The 23,699-nt window shown below is 42.2% G+C and overlaps 1 protein-coding gene and 1 pseudogene across 3 annotated transcripts in view; one reads left to right on the top strand and one right to left on the bottom strand.

Moving 5' to 3' along the window:
• Positions 1 to 23,699, top strand: part of BMPER (BMP binding endothelial regulator) — a 262,416-nt gene that overhangs the window by 61,591 nt on the left and 177,126 nt on the right. For all 3 annotated transcript variants that reach the window (XM_060305428.2, XM_030857517.3, XM_060305427.2), the window contains exons 4-6: positions 8,034 to 8,116; positions 11,652 to 11,742; positions 15,746 to 15,828. In XM_060305428.2, the coding sequence (XP_060161411.1) occupies positions 8,034 to 8,116; positions 11,652 to 11,742; positions 15,746 to 15,828 (257 nt within the window). The remainder of the gene's footprint in view (positions 1 to 8,033; positions 8,117 to 11,651; positions 11,743 to 15,745; positions 15,829 to 23,699) is intronic.
• On the bottom strand, positions 3,273 to 5,200 carry LOC115853820 (non-histone chromosomal protein HMG-14 pseudogene; annotated as a pseudogene).

The following is a 23,699-nucleotide window of genomic DNA, read 5'->3' as shown; positions in this document are numbered from 1 at the left end:
AAATGAACTCCTAAGGACACAACTTAAGCCCTAGAATGGCTAGTCAGGTTTTATGTTTATCCCTTTTGATTATACTTCCGTATATTCCTGGAGAACAGTGTCTGAAAAAATGGTTCATTAAAAAATTGTATTGGGCTGGGGTAGTCTGGGCCTTATTGACCAAGTCTAGGGGGTGGGGCTGCCCGATCAGGTGGCCCAGAAACAGCAAAGATTGGCAGACCTGTCTTCTCTGCTTCCCTGTACCATGTGGCATGAACCGATTTCAAAGACCATACGGTTGGTTTCATTTAAATAAATATGGCAGTTTGCATGCTACTCCCCCCCACCCCCCATAAAACAAGACAAAAATAAACCAGTAACTTGGAGCATCAAAGTTGATTTTGGAAAGAAAAGGCACCCTCCTGAAAATTAACTTAAAATGAGGTGTGCACAGTATGGGAAGAGGGGACCGAGAAGGTGTTGATATGTTTCTCATTTCTGAGGGTCAGTAGGTGCTGGTATGCTCAAGGACTTTCCTTCATTGTGTTCAGCCCTAGCTGACCTGGTCCATGGGGGACTGCGGATGGGGGTCGGTGTTAGAAGAGACAGACTTTGGCATCTGAGTTGCTCCAGGAAAACTTTGCTGTTTCTGGAGGTGGAATAGTGAATTGAACTAGTCTACCTGCCAAAAGAGAAGACAGGACGTCCAAGGAATGTCATTCTTTCGCCATTTCTTTTTCCCTGTGTTTTGCAGGAATAGCTGCAAATATTGGTGCTTACTATTTATTATTAATGAAATGAAACATTGATTAAGTACTTGCTACACACAAAGTATTGTAAATGACCTAGAATAGGTGTTTGAAAGGACAAGTCTTCTTGGAGTAGGAGCACAAAGAGCACACCCTCAGTGGGGAAGTTTCCAAGAAGGCTTCCTAGAGGCTGTGACCTTGAGTTGAATCTTGAAAGAGGAGTTAGCCAGGCAAAGAAGGAGAGCCTGGGTGACCTTTGTGTCCTTGTGGGGATGATGGAGTTGGAGGGAATGGAGGAGATCTGGGTTTTTCAAGACGGGACCAGCATTTGCGAAATCATAGGATGAGATTATCCGGCCATATTTGGGAGAATTCTAAGTGCAGCATGTCTGCAGTGTGGGGAGTTTGGGAGCAGCAGCAAAGAGAATAAATAAGTGAGTCAAGGCCAGACCTGAGAGTTGTATACGTTAAGAAGTTTGAATTTTATAGTAAAGTTCAGTGGTTTTCCATCCTGGCTGCACATTAGATTCCTCTTCCACTTCCTACCACCAGAGACTCTGATCCTACTGGTCTAGAGAAGAGAACTTGGGGATAGGTACCAGTATACACTTCAGCTGGGTTGAGAACCATCAGTCATTGATAGAGTTCAGGTATGTGAATGAGATAATAAGACCTGGATTTGAAAGAGCGCACACTGGTAGCAGTGCAGGAGGATGCCTGAAAAAGGACCCTATCCCAGCCAGAAGCAGTGAGCCTGTTGTAATAGTCCAGGTGAGGAACAACCAGCAGCTTAGTTGAGGCAGGAGTGGAGGGAATGGAAAGATAATTGGAAGAGAACATCTGGAAAGTGGGGGGAGGAGGGAGCAGGGTTGCGGGGGGGAGTGATGGAAAAAGGAAAATGTGGTCAGCTTGCCACAGATAAGTCTTATAAGATAATAAGATAAAGGTTGAGTGTCCCCTTGGATTGGGCACGTGTAGGCAGCTGCAGCCCAAGAGAGTGACGTTTCAGTGAGATGACAGAGGCAGAAGCCGGATAGCCTTGAAGAACTTGAACGTATTTAAAGAAGTATTCGAGTTCATTAGGATCAGGGAAAGGTGGATAACCCCTGGGACCTAGATGGAGTTGCAGGAATGAAGGGAAAACACTGGAAAGGTAGGTTGGGGCCATGTTGTGAGGCCCTTGGGTGCCAGGGGTTAAGTTATTGGTAACGATAAGATGCAGTTCTCTGCTCTTAGGCTAAATGTTAACTTGAAAAAAGAGAGGATTAAGACTAGAAGGGTGAGACTGGGTGGAGCTAAGGCTCATTAGATGGCTAATGCTATCTTTTTTATGGTCCTGATGATTTTTAACAGCTATTTTAACAACAGAATGATGAAAATGTGTAGTATTCTGTCTCCCTTGGCATAATGTGTCTGCTGAAAAAGGTCACAGCTAATAGGAAAAGTGAGTTTTATTGCTTAATTGTGGATTCAATTTGTTTGTGTGCTTCCTGTTTCCATTGCCGAGTCGACCAGTTGACTAGTTAACTAGGCCAAGCGTCTCTGCAAGAGTGTCTGTTTAAAAAAGTGCTCTGAAATTCTTCCCCACCCTGAAAATATTTAATATAAAAAGCTGAAATACATGTACAAGTGATGTGTAGCTAGTTTAGGCTTGTTTTTGTATTATTTTAGTTTTGTATAGAAGAATCATTTGTGGCTACATATGATGGTTTAGCTCAAGGTTTCCCAGCCTTGGCACAGTTGACATTGTGAGCTGATTGATTCTTTGTTGCGCATTGTGGAGTGTTTAGCAGCACCCCTGGCCTCTGTGAACTAGAGACACGTAAGCATCTTTATTCCCGACCTGTGACATCTGAAAATATCTCCCAACATTACAAAAAGTCCTCTGGGTGGGGAATTGGAGGCGGAAGGCAAAATCACTCTAGATTGAGAGCTACTGGTTTAAATATATTACAGTGATTTAACCAGAAAATAATCACTTCTTCCTGCTACAGTATGGATGGTTTTCATGATGCTCGTGGAATCTAAAAAGCTTTTTATCACCCAAAGAAAACTAATGAATGTTTATAAATTCCCTTGTCGAAAGTTTATTTAAAAATATTTAAAGATAAAGGAAAAGTGACTTTACTGGTTGCCTAACCATTTCCCTGCCTGCCCAGCTTACCCACTTTTTCATTTAGTTCCTGGATCTGCTATCATTTAATTTTATAAGGACAGAGTTGATTCCCCCCGCCCCCGCCCCGGGCCATGAAGTCCTCAATGCAAAGGATATTATGAATTAGAAAGTGTCCAAATAATTCTGCCAATTTAGACCTGTATGTGAAAATGAGGATTTCATACAGGACCAGGTTCTAGTGTTAGTTTCACACCAAATGCCTTCTAACTTTGAGTAAGCCACTTTAATCTTTTTTGTGCAAATTTTCTTACGTGTAAATGAAAGAGAGAAAGTAGATTATCTGCAAGTTGGCTTCTAGTTCTAAATATCTAAGATTGAAATCTTTTGATTGCTTCTTTGGGTTGCTCCTCCACCCCATGACACATCCCTCAATGCAGTACAACCCAAAATGTGCTCTGCAGGTCACCAATGGTCCAGAAACGACGGTGCCGGTCTACAATGAGAAAAGTACAGAATCGGAGAGTAAGCAACTAGAAATGTTTAGCATGATTCTACAAAGTAATTCTATACCTGTTACATATAATAATAAAAATTTATATTTTGCCTTAATCTTTTAAATTTAATTTTTATAGTAATCTATTATTTTATAAATTTATTTATTTACTTTTGGCTGCGTTGGGTCTTCGTTGCTGCGCGTGGGTGGGGGGCTACTCTTCGTTGCGGTGCGTGGGCTTCTCATTGTGGTGGCTTCTCGTTGCGGACCACGGGCTCTAGGCATGTAGGCTTCAGTAGTTGTGGCTCACGGGCTCAGTAGTTGTGGCTCGTGGGCTCCAGAGCACAGGCTCAGTAGTTGTGGTGCACAGGCTTAGTTGCTCCTAGGCATGTAGGATCTTCCCAGACCAGGGATCAAACCCGTGTACCCTGCATTGGCAGGTGGATTCTTAACCACTGCACCACCAGCGAAGTCCTATTATATATATATATTTTTTCATGTGCTTCAAGAAATCCTTTCATAATTGAGATTTTATTGGTTGTTTTGAGGATCAGTGCACAGACATTTCAATTTGTACACAATTCTCAACATACGTACCAAAAACCTAAAAAATCATATAGTTGTGATTCTTTTCTGAACAGTTATTCCAGTGACTTTCCAGCTTAAAATTTGGGGGCAAATTTTCCTTCACAGGATATCAAGTACCAATATCTTCAAATATTGATATGCTGTTACATTGTAAGTCCCACTAATTCACAGTTTAATATCATATACACTACATACTCAAATTGTTCACAGCACATTAACAGTTACTAGAAGAACTGGATTACCACGACCAAAGATGTTACAGAATGCACAAAATTCTGCCCAGGAGAGCCAAGATCAAGGGGTGAGTGGTTTGCTTTAGGAGACAATTCTACCAAAAACAACGTGGGAAGAGAAGTAATTTAAAGTGTTTAAGACATTAAATGCACAACTGACTCCAAACTGCCATTTAGTGTGCTTTGTATTATAGGATAGAAAAGCTACCCTCCATCTGTGGAATGTTAAGCTGACACCCAAGACAATCAAACCTCCCATATTCAATATCCCACTATTTTCTGGTTGTACCAAAAAATAAACAACCAACAAATGATTTCACCTCTTAAAAAAAAGCATTTATACTTAAAAAATGGGATGAGGTGGGATTCCTTCCTTTTTAAAAATGTTTCTAGAGCTACTAAAAAACTTGCATTTACAAAATAGTTGATAAAAATATTCCTCTGGGTTGTACAAGAAGGGAAACAGGGACCACTGATAGGACCAGGTGTGTGATATTAATCAGACTTGGCTTCTTTCTCTCCTGCTTCATCAGAAGCTGGGCTCTCCTCATTTTTAGTTTCTCCATTTTCTGCAGGTAAGTCTTCTTTAGTCTCTTGGTTAGCCACTTCAGCCTGTTTTCCCTTTGCTCCCCTTTTCCCTTTTTTTTTTTTTTTTTTGGCAGTACGCGGGGCTCTCACTGTTGTGGCCTCTCCCGTTGCGGAGCACAGGCTCCGGACGCGCAGGCTCAGAGGCCATGGCTCACGGGCCCAGCCGCTCCGCGGCATGTGGGATCTTCCCGAACCCGGGCACAAACCGGTGTCCCCTGCATCGGCAGGCGGACTCTCAACCACTGCGGCACCAGGGAAGCCCCCCCTTTTCCCTTTTGTTTGCACTTTTTTTTCAGAAGATTTATCCTTTCCTGCCGCCTTTTTTGGCTTCCTTTCCACTTTTGCAGGAGCCGGTTTAGCTGACAACCTCGCCGATCTCCTCTTGGGCTCCTCCTTCGCCGCCCCCTTGGCGGAGCTGACCTTCCTCTTGGGCATCGTGGCGGCGGGGCGGGCGCGTGCCCGGTGCGTGCTGGGTGCCTGCGGGCCGCGGCACGCTGAGAGCCTTCGCGAAGCTGGGCTGCCTGGCCGCTGCCGCTCCTCCCAACGCCCGAGCTGCTTCACTATTATATTTTACGAAAGTATTGGCCCACATTGGATTGGAAGAACAAAAGCAAAACAAACCTTTCACTAGAGATGGTTTGAGAAACACTGACTCAATGTATGATGAAAAATTTGCTTTGCCTCTTTTTCTACCCTGGCCAATAGTAGTTATTTAATATATTCCTCCTCTGGAGTTTCAATGAAAAGAGGGACAAGATATTGCCTGTCTGCCCTATTAACAGCATAAAATTGGTGGTAAATAGATTTTATTATAAAGAAATTTGCCTTACAGAGAATAAGAAGTAAGTCTGGAGTAAATCTGAGGTTCCCTTTGATTGTGTGTATGTGTGAGTCTTCACACAGCTCGTGTTAGTGTCTTGCATTAAGATGTTTATCTTAGAACATGAACCCAAAGAGCAGTGAAAATGTCCTTTCTGAAATTATCTTATCCCCAAGAATCCCTTACATATGAAATCTACTAGTATGCTTTGTCTATTGGAGTCTCCAGAACCAATCAATGCTGTTGAGGGTAGGTAAGGTATGGATTATACTTTTGAAAGAGGTTAACGCCTATATTTTTGAGTCTATTCATTCATTCAGACTCATCCGGCATTTGGGAAAATCTATTATATGGACTCAGGTGTGGTAGACTGACATGTCAACAAGGGCAGTTAAGCAATGAAGCTCATCATAATTTGACCTGGGTCTTTATATGTTAAACTGTGGTGGAGGAGCCAGCCTTCCAGTTGAGTTATTTGAAGCAGAAAACATTGCTGGGTTCCCTGCATTGTGGACCACTGGTGCCAATACCTTTTACCCCATTTTGGGTGGAATAATCCAGAGAGGTCTGCCCTACTCCTGGAAGCCCTTTGCACATGGCCTGGCATTGTCTGGGAACAGTCTCTTGGCCTGCAGTTCCTGCCTGGTCTATATGGGCTTGTAGTGTACTTCCTCCTTCAAAGTAAAAAAGGCAAGCTCTTTGCCTGCCCTATTAGCAGCATAAAAATCACTCTTTCTTTCAGTTTTTTTTTTTTAATCCAGAGGCTGAAAATATATAACATATTTGGAAACTCCACTGGCAGACTTGGCAGGCATTTCATATTTACTTGGACTTAACATGAATTGGATTTGGTCTTCTGATTTCCCCACCTCCATCTCTCGGAACAAGTTATTTATTAACCGAGTAAGTCTGTGGTAGTGGATCAGACATGCGCATGGCACGTCTTTTGTAAGTGCGTTTGTTCCGTAAGATTTATGCTAGCCCAAATTATTTTATACTTGTTTTCATTGTTGAAAATTTACTGTGTTCATTCTGGGTTTGGCGTAAGTATTTGTAGGGTGCTAGGCGTTCCTGTGGTTGAACATTTTATCGCTGTAACACTTCATGCAAAGGAAATTAAAAAATATAGAGTGAAAGCATTTCCTAATATGGTTCCAATCAGCTGTGTACTTTAGTAATTTGATTTGTAGGAACTAGAGAGAAGAGTATTACTGAGCTCTTTTCAGTCATTCATAATTCTCTGGGAATTCAAATCATGGTTCCAAGTTTATGAAAACATCTATTGAAATCTTAAGTCCTTTATTTTTCTGTTTGTATTGAGGTTGTTTTTTTGTTTTGTTTTGTTTTGTTTTTTTATTACCACTGCAGTATCTAAAAGAATTCAGAGAAGGAGGTGAGTCTCCTCTTTGTATCTTGGACAAGAAAAACTGATGGGAATTGAGGTTGATTGGCTTGGCAGAAGTCAGTCACTGGTACAGAGGGGCAGGCCCTTTTATTTCTGCATTATCCCATGTGTGTGTTCCTGCTGCTGTACTCCTTGGACTAAGCAGTTGGGCTATAATTGGTAAATTCCATTTGCCTGGTGTGCTCCTAATAATCTATTGTGCAATTACTAGTGGCATAGCCAGGTGCATCTTCCCGGAAAATGTAACTCACAAGGTGGAGGATGTTATTTGGGCAAACTAATTCAAGATCTAGGTTGTGATCCTTGCATCATTATTTCTTTGGCTCTTTCTCTACAGAGACTTAAACTTGTTTCCTTTTCTGAGAATCTCTGGCCTTTGACTTCTGTTTTTGCCAATGAATAAGCATGACTTCTGTTTTGGCTAGTGAATTAACATGTGATAATCCATATATTGTTAGTTTCAGATTTCCTTAATCTAGTTCACACCTAAAAGTAAAATCAAAGTGAAATATGAAATCATAGCTCTTAGAGCTTGGAGGCAAGGCTTGGAAGGTTTCATCTGTTGAAGACAGTAGTAGCTTGTCAGGAGTCTTAGATGGGTGTAGAATTTTGCAATCATTTCCTATATTTTAATTTTTTGCTTTTATTTCTTACCATGTTTTACATTTCCCTCTTGACCTTCAGCAATCTTAAGTTCATGTAGTGTTGTGTAAAGTCCCCTTTCACAGTGGTGTTTTGAGCCCTGGTCCTCCTCATACTTGACTAGGCATAAATAAAGTCACGAGGTTATGCATTTTGGCCAAGAGAGTTCATCAATCAGTGGTTTTCTATTTGAAAATATAGTCTGTGAGGTTAATCTTTTCAGTAGTCAAAGAATTAATGTAAGCGAAAGCTAGTGGATATTCAGCAGTCTTAGTTGTGTTTGGAGGAAAATAGCCAAGGAGCATGGTGGTTCCTATGATCGCTAGTTCTGGCTTAGAAGATATAACTTCTTTTGCTTCAAAGATAAAGGAAACCCACATTCATTCTTGGCCTTTCTTCCTGCTTCTGTGTTTCGTCTAGGTTGTACCTATGAAGGAAGTACCTATAACAGCTCCTTCAAATGGCAGAGTCCTGCTGAAGCCTGTGTCCTGCGCCAGTGCCAGGTAAAGTCCATCTATTTTACTCTCCAGTGAGAAGAAATCCATAAAGTCCTCTTCAGAAAACCTTTTCCGATATCACAGAACAAAACTCCAAAGAAAAAAGCAAAACAAAAATGAGAAACAAATGAAAAACCAACTGTATCCTTGTCCAAATTTATTGTGACAGTCACCATAACAAGACAGTTACAGGATAGATATTGCATGGGACTTGCTTCCAGAAATGCATAGCAGAATTGTTCACCATTGTTAAACTGTGCCTGGAAAAACTCTGAGAAGATGCATATGTCCTTGGGGAAAATTCATGTCTTCCTGTGAGTCAGCTTTGCAAAACACAAATTCTTATTCGCAGAAAGAGGTATTGTTAGAGGATATATGTTTCCCTTTTTTTGATTTAGAAACATTTTGAGCAGGAGCCAGTCTGCAGACTGTGTTAAATCAAAGCAATTAGTACATTGTAACCTCAGTGATTTCAACGCAACAAATTTAAGAAGCACCAGTTTGGATCCTAGGGAGCCCACTGTGCCTGGTGCTTGCTGAACTCTGCAAAGAGAACTGTTTCCCTGTGGCTCTAATCGTTACAGGTCTTAAACAGGCAAGATAAACCAAAGGGGAAATGAAGAATTGAAATTGTCTAATTCCTTTTCTTTAAAGAAATACTCTGTTAAAAAAATGATCATCTAATTTTGACATAATTTAAAAATTTTTCTCTGTAGAGAAGATACTGTTAAATCATTTTCCCCCAGTCTCATTTCACTGTTCAAGGGTATACTTTTGCATTTAAAGGAGAACCAAGGTTAGTATAATAATGCATATTTCTCTCTGATCTTATCGCAAGTATATTGACATTTAGTTTATTGAAATCTAAATTTTATGTAATCATGTTCTTTGCATAAGCCCACAGTGGGCATGTTCACTCGTAAGATCTTCAGTTACTTGTTCAGTTAAATGTTCAGTTTATTTATGTAGTAATCTAAATTATTTATGAAAATAAGCAGTAGTTAGAACAGATATGAATAATAGATTAATTGACTCAATAAATATTTATTGAATTTTTACCCTGAGTTATACATGCAATCAGCTTTATGGAACAAAATAATGACAGCAATGACTTTTAATAACATGAAAAGCCCACATTCATTCTGAAATTTGCATCACCCCATCCCCACCCTGCTTCTTGACCGACGTGATTTCCAATCTTTGAGAGGGACACTCCGAAAGCCATGGTTACACTGTCTTTCAAACAAGATGATTGCATGCCTTTTGGAGTGTAGTGTAACATTTTTATACAGTAGTCAGAAGTCTTGACAGTCTTCCAGTTGCATGGACCAGTGGTGAATTTTGCTGCCTTTGGATGAAGGCTTTGTTTAAATTAAATGGAAACTATTATCTGGGAGGGAATATTCTGTTGACTGAATAACACATCAAGGCTTCATCAATTGTGAATATCGGCTTTGGTCACTAGCCATTCACCAGCGGCCAGAGAGAATGTTGCAGGAATATCGAATTATTACTGGAAGAGATCTTAAAGACCAACATCCCTGGGAGTGAGGAAATGCTGAACTATAGACTGGAGTTCAGAAAGGGGACGTTAGCTACCAGGAATGAACTTTGCCTTTTAATTTTTTTCCTTTTATAATACTATGCCTACGCCCTGTTAGCTAGTTTCAAAATATTATTTCACTCAATAACCATAAGAGCAAACTTCTGTTAAGGTAGTTACAAAAAGCTGCTCCTCTGCTCAGCTGGTACCTTCCCACTCTTGCTTACTTTCTTCCTTCTTTAGGGAAGGAGACTTCATCTCAATGCAGGAAATGACCATTTACTGGTACCCATCAGGGAAGTCTTCCTTTATGATCCTCCTCTGCACAGTGACACAATTGCAACCTCTCTCTCCAAGATCTTCTCTTCTCAGGGTGTAGAATCAGTAACAGAAGAGAGAGTATAGTGTAGTGAGTAAAATATGGGCATTGCCATTCACATAACTTGTTACTTAACCTCTCTAGACCACATTTTCATCACCCATAAAATGAGATAGTACTACCTCATAGGGTGGTCGTAAGAATAAGCAACACTGTCATTTAAAACACTTCTGGCTGAGCCTACAAGTACTGGGTACAACTAGATACCAGACAGATAACAGCTAGTCTAATGATCTGGTTTATTTCCATTTGAGTTGAAATCCAACTTATTTCTTATGTCTTCGTACTGAAGGAGTTCTGATGGTGGAAAATTTACCTTTATTTTCCACTTTTAGTGTCTTACTGGAAGAGGAAAATCTGAAGATCAGAGACAGGAAATTCATGCTGGGAAGTAACCTGAATCCTCCATCTGGATTGCAGATACTAAAGGGAAATTGATCCTGGGCTTTTTGCATTGCTTCAGTTACATAACTAAAGCCCAGTTCCTTTTTTGATGTTGTGTGTTGCTGGTATTTTGGCATTTTTTTTCCTTCACAAATGTGATATAGACCACAATAAATTCCCCTGGTAGTGGAAGCCTCAGGTCTGACAGATATGAAGGCAGTTAGGATATAACCTTCCTTCTTGGATTGAGATGATATGGTAGCAGAAACGATGAAGAAAATTATCTAGTTGTCAAATTGTTACATAGTTTTTTAGCTTTCGTTACCACTCCCCTGAAAACAAAATTAAACAAACAAACAAACATACAAATCCATTTTATAAAATGGGTAGAGAATATAGAGAAAAATCCCTCAAAGACCAACTCTGAAAATTAATTAAAAAAATGTTTTAATCGACATTAAAATACTAGAGTCCCAAGATCAGTTTGCAAATGAGTCCCTTGATTTCATTATTAAGACCAAAAGTGTTTATTTTGACAGAACATAATATGAACGTTAAAATAGTTTTATGTAATCTCTTCATCTGATGACTGACAGCCACACTGTCTGCGAGGCCCAGAGAAATTTCTAAGATTGCAGAGCTGGTGTCTAGTTATTCCTGGAAGGGTGGTGAGGATTTAGGTCTCCAGATGCCAGTCTGGAATATTATGTTTGTACTCTGCCTTATAATTAATGGCTTAAAGTGCAATAACAATTACAGAAAATATAGTCAGTGTTGAAAACGTAAAACAATTGTGAATGAACAGCTAGACTCTGTTAGCTACTGACTGACAGCATGGAGGTTTTAAATACTAGATTTAAAAGAAAGGAAGGACTGAAGGAAAGAAGGAAGGAAGAAAGAAAGAAAGACAGAAAGAGAAAGAAAGGAAGGAAGAAAGAAAGAAAGGAAGGAGGAAAGAGAGAGACAGGGAGGGAGGGAGGAAGAAAGAAAGGAAATTAGAGTCAAAGAGAAAGAACTAGAACAGGGAATAGAACAGGTACAGGATTTGCACTTTGAGATGGGGCGAGCTGGGGCCATCAGACTTCATTTGTGCCATATATCTCTGCACCTGACACCCATCCCACCTTTGCACTTTTTGTGTTTGAATTCTTCTCCTACTAAGTTGATTACTTTCCAAAAGTAAGTCCTCAGTGGGAATTCTGGGCTGACTTTCCTTGCGGTGTTCTGTTTTTCAGGAAGGCGTTGTCACAGAGTCTGAGGTGCGATGTGTCGTTCATTGTAAAAACCCTTCCAAGCATCTGGGAAAATGCTGCCCCACTTGTCCAGGTAACATTCTCAGGAAGGGGAAGGCGGCGAGGCTCCCTGGTACAGTACAACACTGTTGAAATCCCTCTGGGTTCTCACAGGAATGCATGATTTTCCCCACTCCTGCCTGGAATTTTTCTCACTTTACGTCTGTGTACCTAATGGGTTAGGAGAGCAAACTCCTTTTCTTAGAAGTGTCCGGTTGGACTCTGGCGTGTCCGGGATGACTGCAACGTGCTGTAGGTCTTGGCAAGGATGCTTCAGGCTCCGGAGGCCTGCTTTCCACTCCACAGGGCCACAGGTAACGCTTATTTTGGAAGGAAAGGCTGTGGCTTTCGCTTACTTCCAGAAATGTCTTTTTACTGCTTCATATTGCAATACCTTGGCCAGAGCTCGCCTTGGTGATGAGGCGACCAGATGTTTTCTGAACACCGAGAGCTGTGTCCCTAAGATGATTTAGTTAGGGCTTTGCTGGTTTCAGTTTTCGACGTGGCGCAGTGAGTGGGACCCACTGTCTTTTTAGAGGGTCCCACGGCCTAGCTGACAGCAAAGGGATCTTTCCTTTCCAGTGGGTGGGGTGTTTCCTCTTACTTTTCTGCACAGGATTACAAAGGCCGCCTGCATCTTCTCTTGCCCTTAGGTACCAGCCTGGGGATTTTGAGGTGAGAGATTTTTTTCTGATCCCTTAAGCCTCTGGCCCATGCTCTTCGACAGATGTTCTGCATTTTGGGTTTTACTCTGCGTGCTTTTCCTCACTGGAGGCCATACTCACAACTACTTCTCTTTGCTTTTGAAGTTGATCTCCAAAGGGCCTTCTGTACTGCGAACCTCCCCGGGAATTGGTGAAGGCATCGCCATGGGATGCTTTGTGAAGATAAGCTCTTGGTCTCTTCCCCTCCACACACTCTGCCATGTGCGCAGACCGGGGCCCTTCCAGTCCAGCCTTCCCTCATCTTTGAATGACAATAAGGACAGTCTCTCTCCACTACTTCTAACCTTTCTGAGTTCCCTGGACAGTCTTTATTGAGCCAAACTTCCTTTTCACACTGGGATTTCTGTGAAGCTTGTATTATTGGATAAGCTTATGTGAAGGCCAGAAACCAGTTGAAAGTAAAATAATTCTTTCCATAATTCACTTATTTTGTATCTATCACACACAGTTTGCTTGAGTACTTTTCCCCTCTGAATGCACTGAATGCTTTACATCATGTAACCATCCTCTAAAATGCCTAAGGGATCTTTATTATGTTAGCTCACTGATACTCTAGTCTGCACATGGAAATCACCTGGGAAGATTTAAAAAATAAATCTTGATACCCAGGCTGCCTCCCAGACCAATTCCATCAGAATCTCTGAGGGCGACACTCAGGCCTCCCAGAAAATTTCTGTACACAGCCAAGCTTGAGATTGATAACAGAGCAAATTTTATATTCCATAGAGATTTAAAAGGTATCGAAGCTCTTAAGTATTAATTCAGTTCTGTTGAGTAGACTGTTGCTTTATTGATATAGAATCAACTTGGCATATATAATATTCCTTCTCACTTAGGAGATAGTCATATTTTTAGTCTGCCTTTGAAAGTGTGCATATACAAACAGCAGAGTGAATTTATTTCAGCAGTTGAAGTTATCATATTTGAGCAGTTGCTTCTCTCACTTTGTTTTTGAGTTGCGTTCCGAGGAAGGAAAGGCTGAGCTCCGTGATTGCGTATATTATAATGCTAAGTCCCCACCACCATCCCAGTGAGGGATGAAGTACTGTCTGTAGTTCATCCAGGAAGAAATTTGACTCAGTGAGTATAAGTACCTGCCCAATGCCCAGGAGTGAGTAAGGGCTAAAGGTGGGCTTGGGGTCTGGCCCCTTTTCTTTCTTTCTTGGGCCCCATACTGCACTACCTCCCCCTATCCCCACACTGTGATAATTTTTCAACTTGGGTCCAGATGCCCTAGGAGGCAGATCTTTAAAAGTTAGCTTGCCAGTGCTATACACCAGCCCCCTGACACCTGGGCACCTGGGCGCTGTGCCCTTGGTTATGGGGTCAAGAATCAACTTTACTCTCTCTCCTTAATTTCAAAGGCCAACTTTTGGGATGCAAATCAGAAGACTCAGAAGAGGCCACATCCAGAATGCATTATGCTGTGTCTTGGGAAGGAGCCCTCAGCCAAGTCTAGATAGGGACAGTTAAGTGAAGCCTTGGGGTATTATCCTTGTAATTCAGAAGGACTGGCATCTGTCATTGATCATGGAATGGTATTCCACATAATGACAAACACATACAGCTTGTGGTCAGTTTCTTCCTGAAACAGATTTCAGGGCATTTTTGGTTGTCTGCTCCTTCCTTTTCATCTGACTCTTTGCTCAAGGAGGTTGGGTCGTGATGGGAACAGTTTGCGTGCAATTTTCATTTAAAATTTCCTTATTTAAATTGTCAAATGTAGATTGTGCAGTTAACCTGTCTGGCAATCCGTATGACAGAACCAGTGGTGCAAACATATATGAAAGCATTGGAGACCCTTTGTTGGAAGTGTCCTTTGAAAAGAGACGACTGGGCACCTACCATTATTAATGGTGCTGAGATAGAGCCACTGGGAGGGTCCCAAGCTTAGCAAGTCTCCCTGCATCAAAGGGAATAGCAGGAGGTAGCTGATGACTGACTGGCTCTGGGTGTGGGCATCAGAAAGACCTTAAAGCCACAGTTCACTCAGCCATTCAGCTTCAGTAGCATTTGTCCCCGTGTCTTTCAGTTGAACAAAGGGCTCCATATCTAGCTTTAAAATGAATAGGTCTAGTGGCCAGGTCGGGTGGTTATGGGCAATGCTCATATGTTCAGATGTTCCCTTTGTCAGGAACCAGCTGCTTTGAGAGTTTGGTGGGTTCTGTTGATGACTTCATTGGACAGGCCTTGAACACCTACTCTGAGGGACATGAGTCAGTCTTTCACAAGAGCCCCTTTTGCTGAGTTTCACCCATTGGAAGTGCTGCTTCCAGCACTGTCTGCTATGTGGAAAGTGACCTCAGCTATTCTGGCAAAGTACCTCGTGATGACAGTCCTGAGGGAAGTGGATTTGCCATTAGCTGACGGTCCTCCCGTGGCCCATGTGACACAGGGTTGCTGGCCAGCCTGTGCTTCCAGTCGCCTGTGAGATCACTTGAGAATACAGCAGGGACCTGGTCGTCTTTCTGAATAGGAGGCACCTCCTGGGCTTTTGATCCTATATTTAGCCAAGCTTAGTGGGGGCATCTTAGGCCCTTTAGCAGCACGTAGGGTGGGGCTGAGAACCTGTGTGGCACCTCCAGCCTTGCCTCTGTCCTTTCTTCTCTTGGTGCCTGCCCTTCTGTATGGTATGGCCAGTGGGTCAGAGCTGAGTTCACATCCCAGCTCTGCCACCTGCCCAGCTGAGTGAGTTGCTTTCTCTCTCTAGGCCATGTTTTCCTCATCTGTGGGGACAGTGATAAGAGTTTGTGCTTTGTAGGCTCACTGAAGATGGAGTGAGATCAGGGGTGTGAAGGGTCTGATAGAGGCTGGGGGCACTTCTGCCGCTCCAAGTGGCAGCTCTTCGTGTCATTTGCTCCTTAGCTCATCCATGACTTCTGTTGCTTGACCTTCTCTTTGCCTCTTCTGACCCCTCTGGGATTTGGTTCCCTGGCTGTGGTTAGGGTAGTCCTGGTGAGCTCCTCAGGCTCTGCAGGGCTCAGAACCCTGCACTGATGCTGCTTAGGCTGACCTGGCTTCCAACGTCTTATTTGCTTTCTAGTATCTTCGGGTTTCTGGACCCATGTCAATCTTTGGTATTCCATATATATATATATATATAAAATTTTATATCTATATTATATCTATCTATCTATCTACCTATCTACCTATCTATCTGTCATTTTACCATGAAGCATTCTTGTTCTCTGGTTGAAGAGGACACTGTGCTAGGCGGGGGTGAAGGTGGGGATGGATGTGCGGTGGATAGAAGGATAGTGTCGAGCTGAATCAAGGTGCTGCCCTAAATCGAAATTCTTCTTTGCTTTCTAGGCTGTGTGTTTGAGGGGGTGCAGTACCGAGAAGGGGAGGAATTTCAGCCAGAAGGAGACAAATGTATCAAGTGTTCCTGTGCTGTAAGTACTGCCCTGGATGTTCCAAGGGCGTTCCTTCTGGTTAATTGTGGCTGGGACTCACCAAGAGCAGCCCTAGGTCTCCTTATGGTCTCTCCTCCTCTCCCTCCTGATGTGGAACCAAGGGAAAAGCTCATCACCCTAAGGCGGGGTTCTCAGCCTTGGCGGTGTTAACTTTCTGGGCTGGGTAGTTCTTTGTGGTGGCAGCTGCCCTGCGCATTGTAGGATGTTTAGCAGCATCCCTGGCCTCTGCCATTGGAGTTTAGGAGCACTCCTCCCCTCAGTTGGGACAAGCAACAATGTCTGCCGACATTGTCATGTGTGTCTTGGAAGACTGATTGACAACCACTGGTCTAAAGAGTGAGGGAGAGAGGCTGATTCCCTCCACCTATATTCTTTTTTGGGAAGACACGGATTCTCTGTTCTTCGGGCCCGAGAAGCTTCTTGCTTAGGCAGCTGTTGAGTTCTTTAGTGCAGTCAAATGGGAAGCAGATGGAGAGAAGCTGATCTGAGGATTGGTCAATTATGTTGAGGGGAACGGACGGGAGGAAATGCCTCTAAACCATGGATTCAGGGCGGAGAAGGGATTAGTGAGACAAAACCAGAGACTTGCCTTTCTAGGCATTGTTGATTTGTAATTCATATGCTAAGGATATCTTCAGAGTGCTCAGGAATGCAAAAAGGAATTTGGGGTAATAATTTTAATTTTATAATTTTAAAGAGATCTTTTTTATTAATGTCTTTTAGATTTGGAGTAAACTCATTGGTGGTGATGGTGGTGATGGTGATGATAGGGACTCTAGCCTTAAACCGCTGCTCCAAGCTATTTACAGTAGGGAGTTAGTACAACCATATATTTTTTAAGCTTTTAATCTTTTGTAATAAAGAACATACAGTACTCATCTCAGAATATTAAAAAAATACATAGGGAACTTCAGCATCCTAATTTCACCAAAGCAGAATCATATGTGGATCATCATAAATCATAGTATTTGTCATTTCTCTACATGTCTTTTCCAAAATATTTCCCCCATCCTATAGCACATATGCATACACAACCTAGAGGGTCCACATTAAAGTAAACATGACCAAGGGTGATGGTTTTTGCAAGGGGAAGGAAGAAAGCAAGGAGGGGAGGGAAGGAGAGAGGGAAAGAGAGAGAGGATATTTATATCTATATCTGTATCTATCTATAGTCACATACTCAAATGCACTCAAGGTATTCAGATTCCGTGTGTTTTTAAACACATTGCGCGCTGATCGAAACACCCTGGAGGGCCAAGTTCAGGCCCCTGCAAGTCCTGCTTTCATTTTCAGCTGGAGAAAGAAAAATCCAAAGGTGTGGTTGCTTGCCCAAGCTTTCCTGCTTCGTGAGTTCCTCCAGACCTATATTCTACATTATTTTCTATATCCCTATATTCTAATCTTCTACATTCCTATATTCCTAATCCTCTATTCTTTCTAGTTCTCCACGTTGCCACCCTCAGCATGTAAGGGGCAGCTAATGGTGTTGACTGTGTCCCTGACGTCAGTCTGTGAGTTACTAGCACAGGGAGAAGGGACTGTGGAGCTCTTGCTTGGGGACAGGACATTTGTGAGTTGGCTTGGGTATCGGGAGGGTCATAAGAGCAGTTTTTCTTTTCGTGAATACAAAAATTTGAGGCCTAAGCTTTCTTTTTTGCAGCTTGTTATTAATATAAATTGGTTTTTAATATGCTTTTATTTTGCGATCTTTTGATGTAGTACACTCATAAAAGAGATAATGTTTTAGCAGCAAATGGCCCTGTCCTGAGAGTGGCAACGGGGCAGATGTTTGTTTAGAAGGCAGTATTGCAAATGTGCGGTCTGGCTCTGGCCCTGTGAGGCTTGGAGTGCGTGAGAGTGTGAGGAGGTGGGTGGGTAGCAACAGTGGGCTACAACATATATGTGTATGTATATGTGTACATATATGTGCACACAAACACGGACACCCGTATTTTTATATCTCTGAATGTGAATGTGTATAGGTACATACACAGACATCAATATTTTTATATCTCTGAATATGAATGTGTATAGGTACATACATGTACCCGTTTAGGTATACGCACGTCTGTAGAACACTGGATCACTAGCTTTTTCCTGAACCCATTACTTTCTTATGCCTCCTCTTCTTTGCTCATGCCACTGCCCCTGTCTGGAATCCCTTTTCCTTCTTCACCTGGTTAGTGCTTGGCCTTTCAAAGTCAGTTATCACCACCCATAGTAACTCCCTGACCACCCCATCCCTCCAGCCAGAAGCAGCAACTGTTTTCTCATTTGTATTCCTGAGGCTCATGGCTCTCACTGGCTGGCTTACGTGCCATCTTTCCCTCACATGCACACGCAGCACACACGCACACACACACTTCCAGGTGAGCACTTGCCCCATTGTAGCACGGCTACTGGATTATTTTCCTGTTCTGTGTTAGACTGTGTACTCCATCAGGGAGGGAGGCACGTCTTCTTACACTCATCTGCTCACCTCTGTGCTCAGCACTGTGGGCGCTCAGCGATGCTAGCTAGCACTCTTCTCTTGCTTTCGTATCTCTGTCTTGTGATGGAGTACCCTAAAGCCAGTAATCTCTTTCCTTCCAAACTGTGACAATTCTGCCCTTTAAAGCTGGCCAGCTCCTTCTTGCCCTTCTTGCCTGGGAGAATAGTTATTGTTAGATAGATAGTCCATTCTCATTAGATTACTGTTTGCCTTGGAGCATACCCCGTGGAGTCATGATGTGTAAAGCATCTCTAGTGTATATTACCCACCTCTGATGGATGAACTGCCAACTCTTCAAGGTAACCCCCTCTCAAGTAGATATTATATACACCATGAAAATTGTATTGTACCTCTAGCCCCCTTTGTTACACTCTCTAAATTTGTGAAAATCTGTCTACCCATGTTTTCGGGATGCGGTGACACAGGCAGACCACCAGAAAGACACTTCATCTGATTGAGATGGATTCCTTGGATGATGGAACAAATGCCTTACACATGATTTTACATCCTTGCTTTAGGTCAGGGTAGTATATACAGCATTCCAGGCAGTTCAGAACATGCTAATGTTTGGAGATTATCTGGAGAGGATTTCACAACCACTCGCTCTTACCCGTTACAGAAGCAGAGCTTCTCTGAGTCTTAGGTGAGAGTAACATCATAATTTATATAGAAAATGCGGTGCTTCACTATCATTTGTCAAACTGTATCATCCCCATTTACCTATTATAAATAATGACAGAGTCAAGAGAATGAATTCTCCGTAGAGCTGGTACTAATCAGGGTGGCGAACACTTGAGTTCCTTTAGCTGTTCCTTAGAGTTGTGTGAGTCATAGCAGAGTGCATTCCTCATGTCATGTGTTCAGTGTGAATGAGTCCTGTGTTCATTTTAAAAACGAAAGAAGATGCTTTTTCCTATGGCAGAAGCAAAGAAGAGTTTATAAAGTATATCGAGCAATTGGTTAAAAGCACTCGGCTGCTTCTACCTCGTTTAAGCTTGAGCTTGTATGACCTGCCTAACTGAACAGCAAACAGTTCTCTGTGCCTTTGTTCATCAAATTTTCAGGGAACAGGCTGGTGGCAGTTGGCACAGACGTTTCTGGAAAAGCCAATGTCTTCAGGCTTGTAAGGCTAAAGACCAAAGTGCCAACGAGAGGTGTTTGTGTTCTCTTTTACCAAACTATTTTAAGAACCCTGTGGGCTCCACATCCTTGGAAATCGCTTACTGAAGGCAGGGAAGCCCACAGAGGCATAGGACACTCTAAAAAGAGTGCCAAGTCCTCAGTCTGCAAAACCAGCCAAATTAACCGGCCAAGATCACTTTTGCTGACAAAGGCTTATTCAGTTCTGAGCATTTTTACTAATAAACATGGCATGTTAATGGGCTGTCTGTGATGAAGAAGCTGTACTTTATTGGCTCTTAGAACCCCTGAAGTCCATAAACACCTTTGCTCTCACTTATACTTTAGATACTGCAAAGTGCTGTCTCCCAGGGAAAATGAAACTCCTAGCAAGGTCACTTGGAGAGAACAAAGGAAATGCAGATCTTCATGGTTCCCATTCCTCTTAGACCAGATTCCTTAAGATGCTCTGCACAGCCTGGTGTGGTCCCGACCTCTGCCAAACTCGCTGGCCTCATCACTGACCCTCCCTCGTTCTCTCTGCTCTGGCCTCTGGGCAGATCTTCCGGATCCTTGCTACACAAAGCGTGCACCCAACCAGCAGTGTTGGCCTCACCAGAGAGCTTGTCGGAAATGCAGAAGCTTGGGCCCTACCCCAGACCCAGAATTGAAATCTACAGTTTAGGGAGATTTCTAGAAGATTCCTTTAACAAATAAAGTTTGAGGAGCCCTGGTCTAATATCTCATGGCCTTTACCTAGACCGCTTTTTCTTTCTTCTCTCCTTTTTGCTCCATCGTCTGGTGCCGCATACCTAGGTAACGCCCGCTCATCCTGCACTTGGAAGCTCAAACATTCCATCTTTCCAGAAGCTTGTTCTGGCCCCCAAGACCAGATCAGGTCCCGTTGCTAAACCCTTTAGAGCAACCCATACTTTACTTCCTAAACATTTAAAATGATTTGTAATTACGTATATGTGTGTGTGATGATTTTATTTAACTCTGTGAGGGTAAAATGGTAACTTTTGTATCTTCAGTGCTTGGTGCCTAATGGATCTTCATAATAATTGCTGAATTCAGGAACGAATGAATGCTGACTTTGATTTCCCTTTCTTTCCCCACTGCCTCTGTCTCCCCTCTGCTGAGATATCTCCCCCCTGCACATTTCGTCTTTTCTATTTCTGAAGGGAAGATGGGTTTATGTTCAGCCGCTGTAGTACTTAATATAAATTGCTTTGAACGGAATGTGGATGACTTCCCTGAGGATGTCTTGTTTGAAAAGTGTTGTCTAAGCCTCAAAGATTCACACTCCTCATGGCAGCAGGAGGATGCAGTGGCCGGAAGCACCTGCCAGTGACCGGGGCCACTCGCTGTGGCCGAGCTTTGAAAAGAGACTGTAATTCTCTACTCTCAGAGTTGACCTTGCCCTGAAATATGGGGAGATGTGTCCTACCTCTCCCTGCTCCAGTCTGTCCAGCTTCCCTGTAATAGGACACAGTGGGACAGCTCGTCATTTCTGTGGTCACATAATGCCGGGGCAATCCAAGTTACATGTTACCAGCCACACCGCTGCTCCTCTGACATGGGAACTTGGGACCCTCCATGCCTGAATCCTCTCACACGGCCTCTGCCTTACTTTCGGTAATTTGTGCAATTTGGCGCATTTTAGTGATAGACTGTCATTATATCTTCCCTGTCCATGGGGAGAAATTTGGCCACATCCGGGCAATAAATTGGAGAACTGAGCAATTATCGAGTGAATTAGATCAATGTGGGCAGTTTTTCTAAGCAGTGTGGGCCAAAAACCTTCAGAGTAGTTTCCAAAACTAGTCTGAAATATTGATGTAATTGCTGCAGTGTTCCATTTTGCACTGTGGTTGTACCATCACTCTGAGGACAAAAAGGTCTTGGTTTTGAACAGTCAATTGAAAAAAAAAAAAGGGCTTTTACTTAAGGGCTGGATAGCACTTGGCCACTAGGAGGGATCTCCAACTTGATTAGAGAAGTGGCTGGTGCTCTGACGGTGTTTGGTTAGACCATGAGGTCCGGAATCTTGGGGTTTTATGTTAGGATGAATCTGAGCAATTGTGATTTCTCTCTCAGCCTTCTATTGGAAGGTCTACTGTAATGCCATTCCCTTCAGGGTGACTCCATAAATGTACAGCTATTTGTTATAGGGGTGTCAAATTCTTGCTTCTTGAACATAGCACCAAAAGAAGGCAAAGCTGACTTTATTGCTTACTGTGGTCATCGATGATTACCTTGGTGGAGCCTTAAAATAATATCTTGGAAGGAAGAGGACAAAGGTAGGATATTTGTGAGGTTCCTTGTGGGGGTCTGCATTAAGGTGAGTTTTTAATGTAAGGACTTGATTTGGATTGGGCAATTTTCATGATATACTAGTTTAGAATTGGTGGAAACTAATGAGGTGGGAGCTTCAAGGCTTGTCCTAAAGCCTTCATGAGTCTGGTTGAGTTATCTGTGTTACTAGTTGAGTACTTTCAGTAAGTTTCTGAAATCAACAGGAGGCTTAACTTTTTGATGTTAAAAATATTGGGAATAACTGTTGTATATTTTAAATCCCGTTTCAGCCCTGTCTCATGTATTTTCAGGCCAAGCCCTGAATTTTAATCCCCATATATATCTTTATTTTTTGTGGCTTCTAAGGTTCCTTATGCTTATTTCTTTATATAGTTTATAGTTGAAGCATCCTGTAAAGTTATTTTTCTACATAGGGAGCCACCATCTGAAAAATGAGCCTAATAGGGAAAAAGTTGGAAAGGAAATTTCATGTATGACATTTGAGCATATATAGGAAAACACACAGTTTGAAAAGAGATCAACAAGTGATTTATTTATAGAGGAATTAACTGATAATAGTAGCTGCTTTTACTGAGTGTATACTCTGTGCCAGACACATATAGTGCTTTAATGTTAATTTTCAAGATTGTCCTGTAACCTAGGTGGCATTAGCCCCTTTTTTTTTTTTTTTTGACGAAGAAACTGAGATTTGAGAATTTTAATAGCTTGCCTGAGGTCAAAAAGTTAATAAGAATTGAAATCCTGAACTGCCTGAGTATAAAGTCACATGTCATTCCTATCCCATCTACCCTCTCCCTGCCACCAACCAGTGTCATTTTGAGATACTATGTATGGTTGTTTGTAGACATTTGAAAGTGGGACATGCCATTTGAATCTATGGAATGAAGAGCAACCAGATATTTTGAGGGAGTAATAATGGTGATGTGGGCATCTACAGCGAACTCCAATTTTGGTGCAAGGGATATTAATACAATGCAAATGTGAATTACATTTCCTTTCTCTGAAGTTCACAAGTCTCAGCAAGTTTAAACCCATACCAGATTCCAGCCTTGGGCCTTCAGCCTGAGTATATGTCACAATGATGGCAGAGTGAATGATGAACACGTATCTGTTACCCTCACACCAGTTGGAGAATGGAGACACTGTGATCTATAGTGTGCATCTCTTTGCCAAGAAATTATGACTGTACAAAGAGAATGTGATAGTTGCTGGGATAGAGCCATGCTCAGTGCTTCTGCTTCCAAAGGTGGATAGAAATAAATGTTAATCTGGTGGGGCCTGTCTATTCCTTGTAATAGTCACTGATGGAGTTTAAGCATCAATCTCTTTGGAGATTATATAGAGGAATTGGGTTCAGCTAGACATGAGTTTCAGTAGTTCTGTGAATGTAAATTCATCCTCCTAGTAGAATAGAGGGGCAACTGTGTAATTGCTTTTGAGCAGTTGCTTTCTCCTGTCCATCTAAGAAGCAGATACATTTAGAAATTTGAGTGAAGTTTGGAATGGGTATTGAGAGTTGGTAGAAAAACAAGCTCCATGGATTAAATCTCATCTCATCGTATCTTTGCAAAGATCATTCCTTGGAATTTTTTCCTCTTGCTTTTACTCTCTTCAAGGTCTGTCACATGATGAACCCCTTTCATCTCCTAAAAGTCCCAGGAAAAATACCGATTTTACTAAGGACTGAAGAACTTTCCAACCATTCATTCTTCCATCTTTTCATCCATCACTTGTCTTCAGAGCCAGCCAGTTATTTTTTAATTTAACAGTGATTGAGTGTCTGCTGTGTGTTAGATAGTGTATTAGGTATTGAGTGCTCAAAGATGAAGGGGATTTCACTTTTTCTTTCCAGACAATTACAATCTATTGACTTGGGTGTATTTATTAAAAATAAGCCCAAATCAAACCATCCTGTAACATT

Source organism: Globicephala melas, chromosome 9 (assembly GCF_963455315.2).
Source record: "Globicephala melas chromosome 9, mGloMel1.2, whole genome shotgun sequence".
Lineage (NCBI taxonomy): Eukaryota > Metazoa > Chordata > Mammalia > Artiodactyla > Delphinidae > Globicephala > Globicephala melas.
This window is presented reverse-complemented; position numbering and strand designations above follow the sequence as displayed.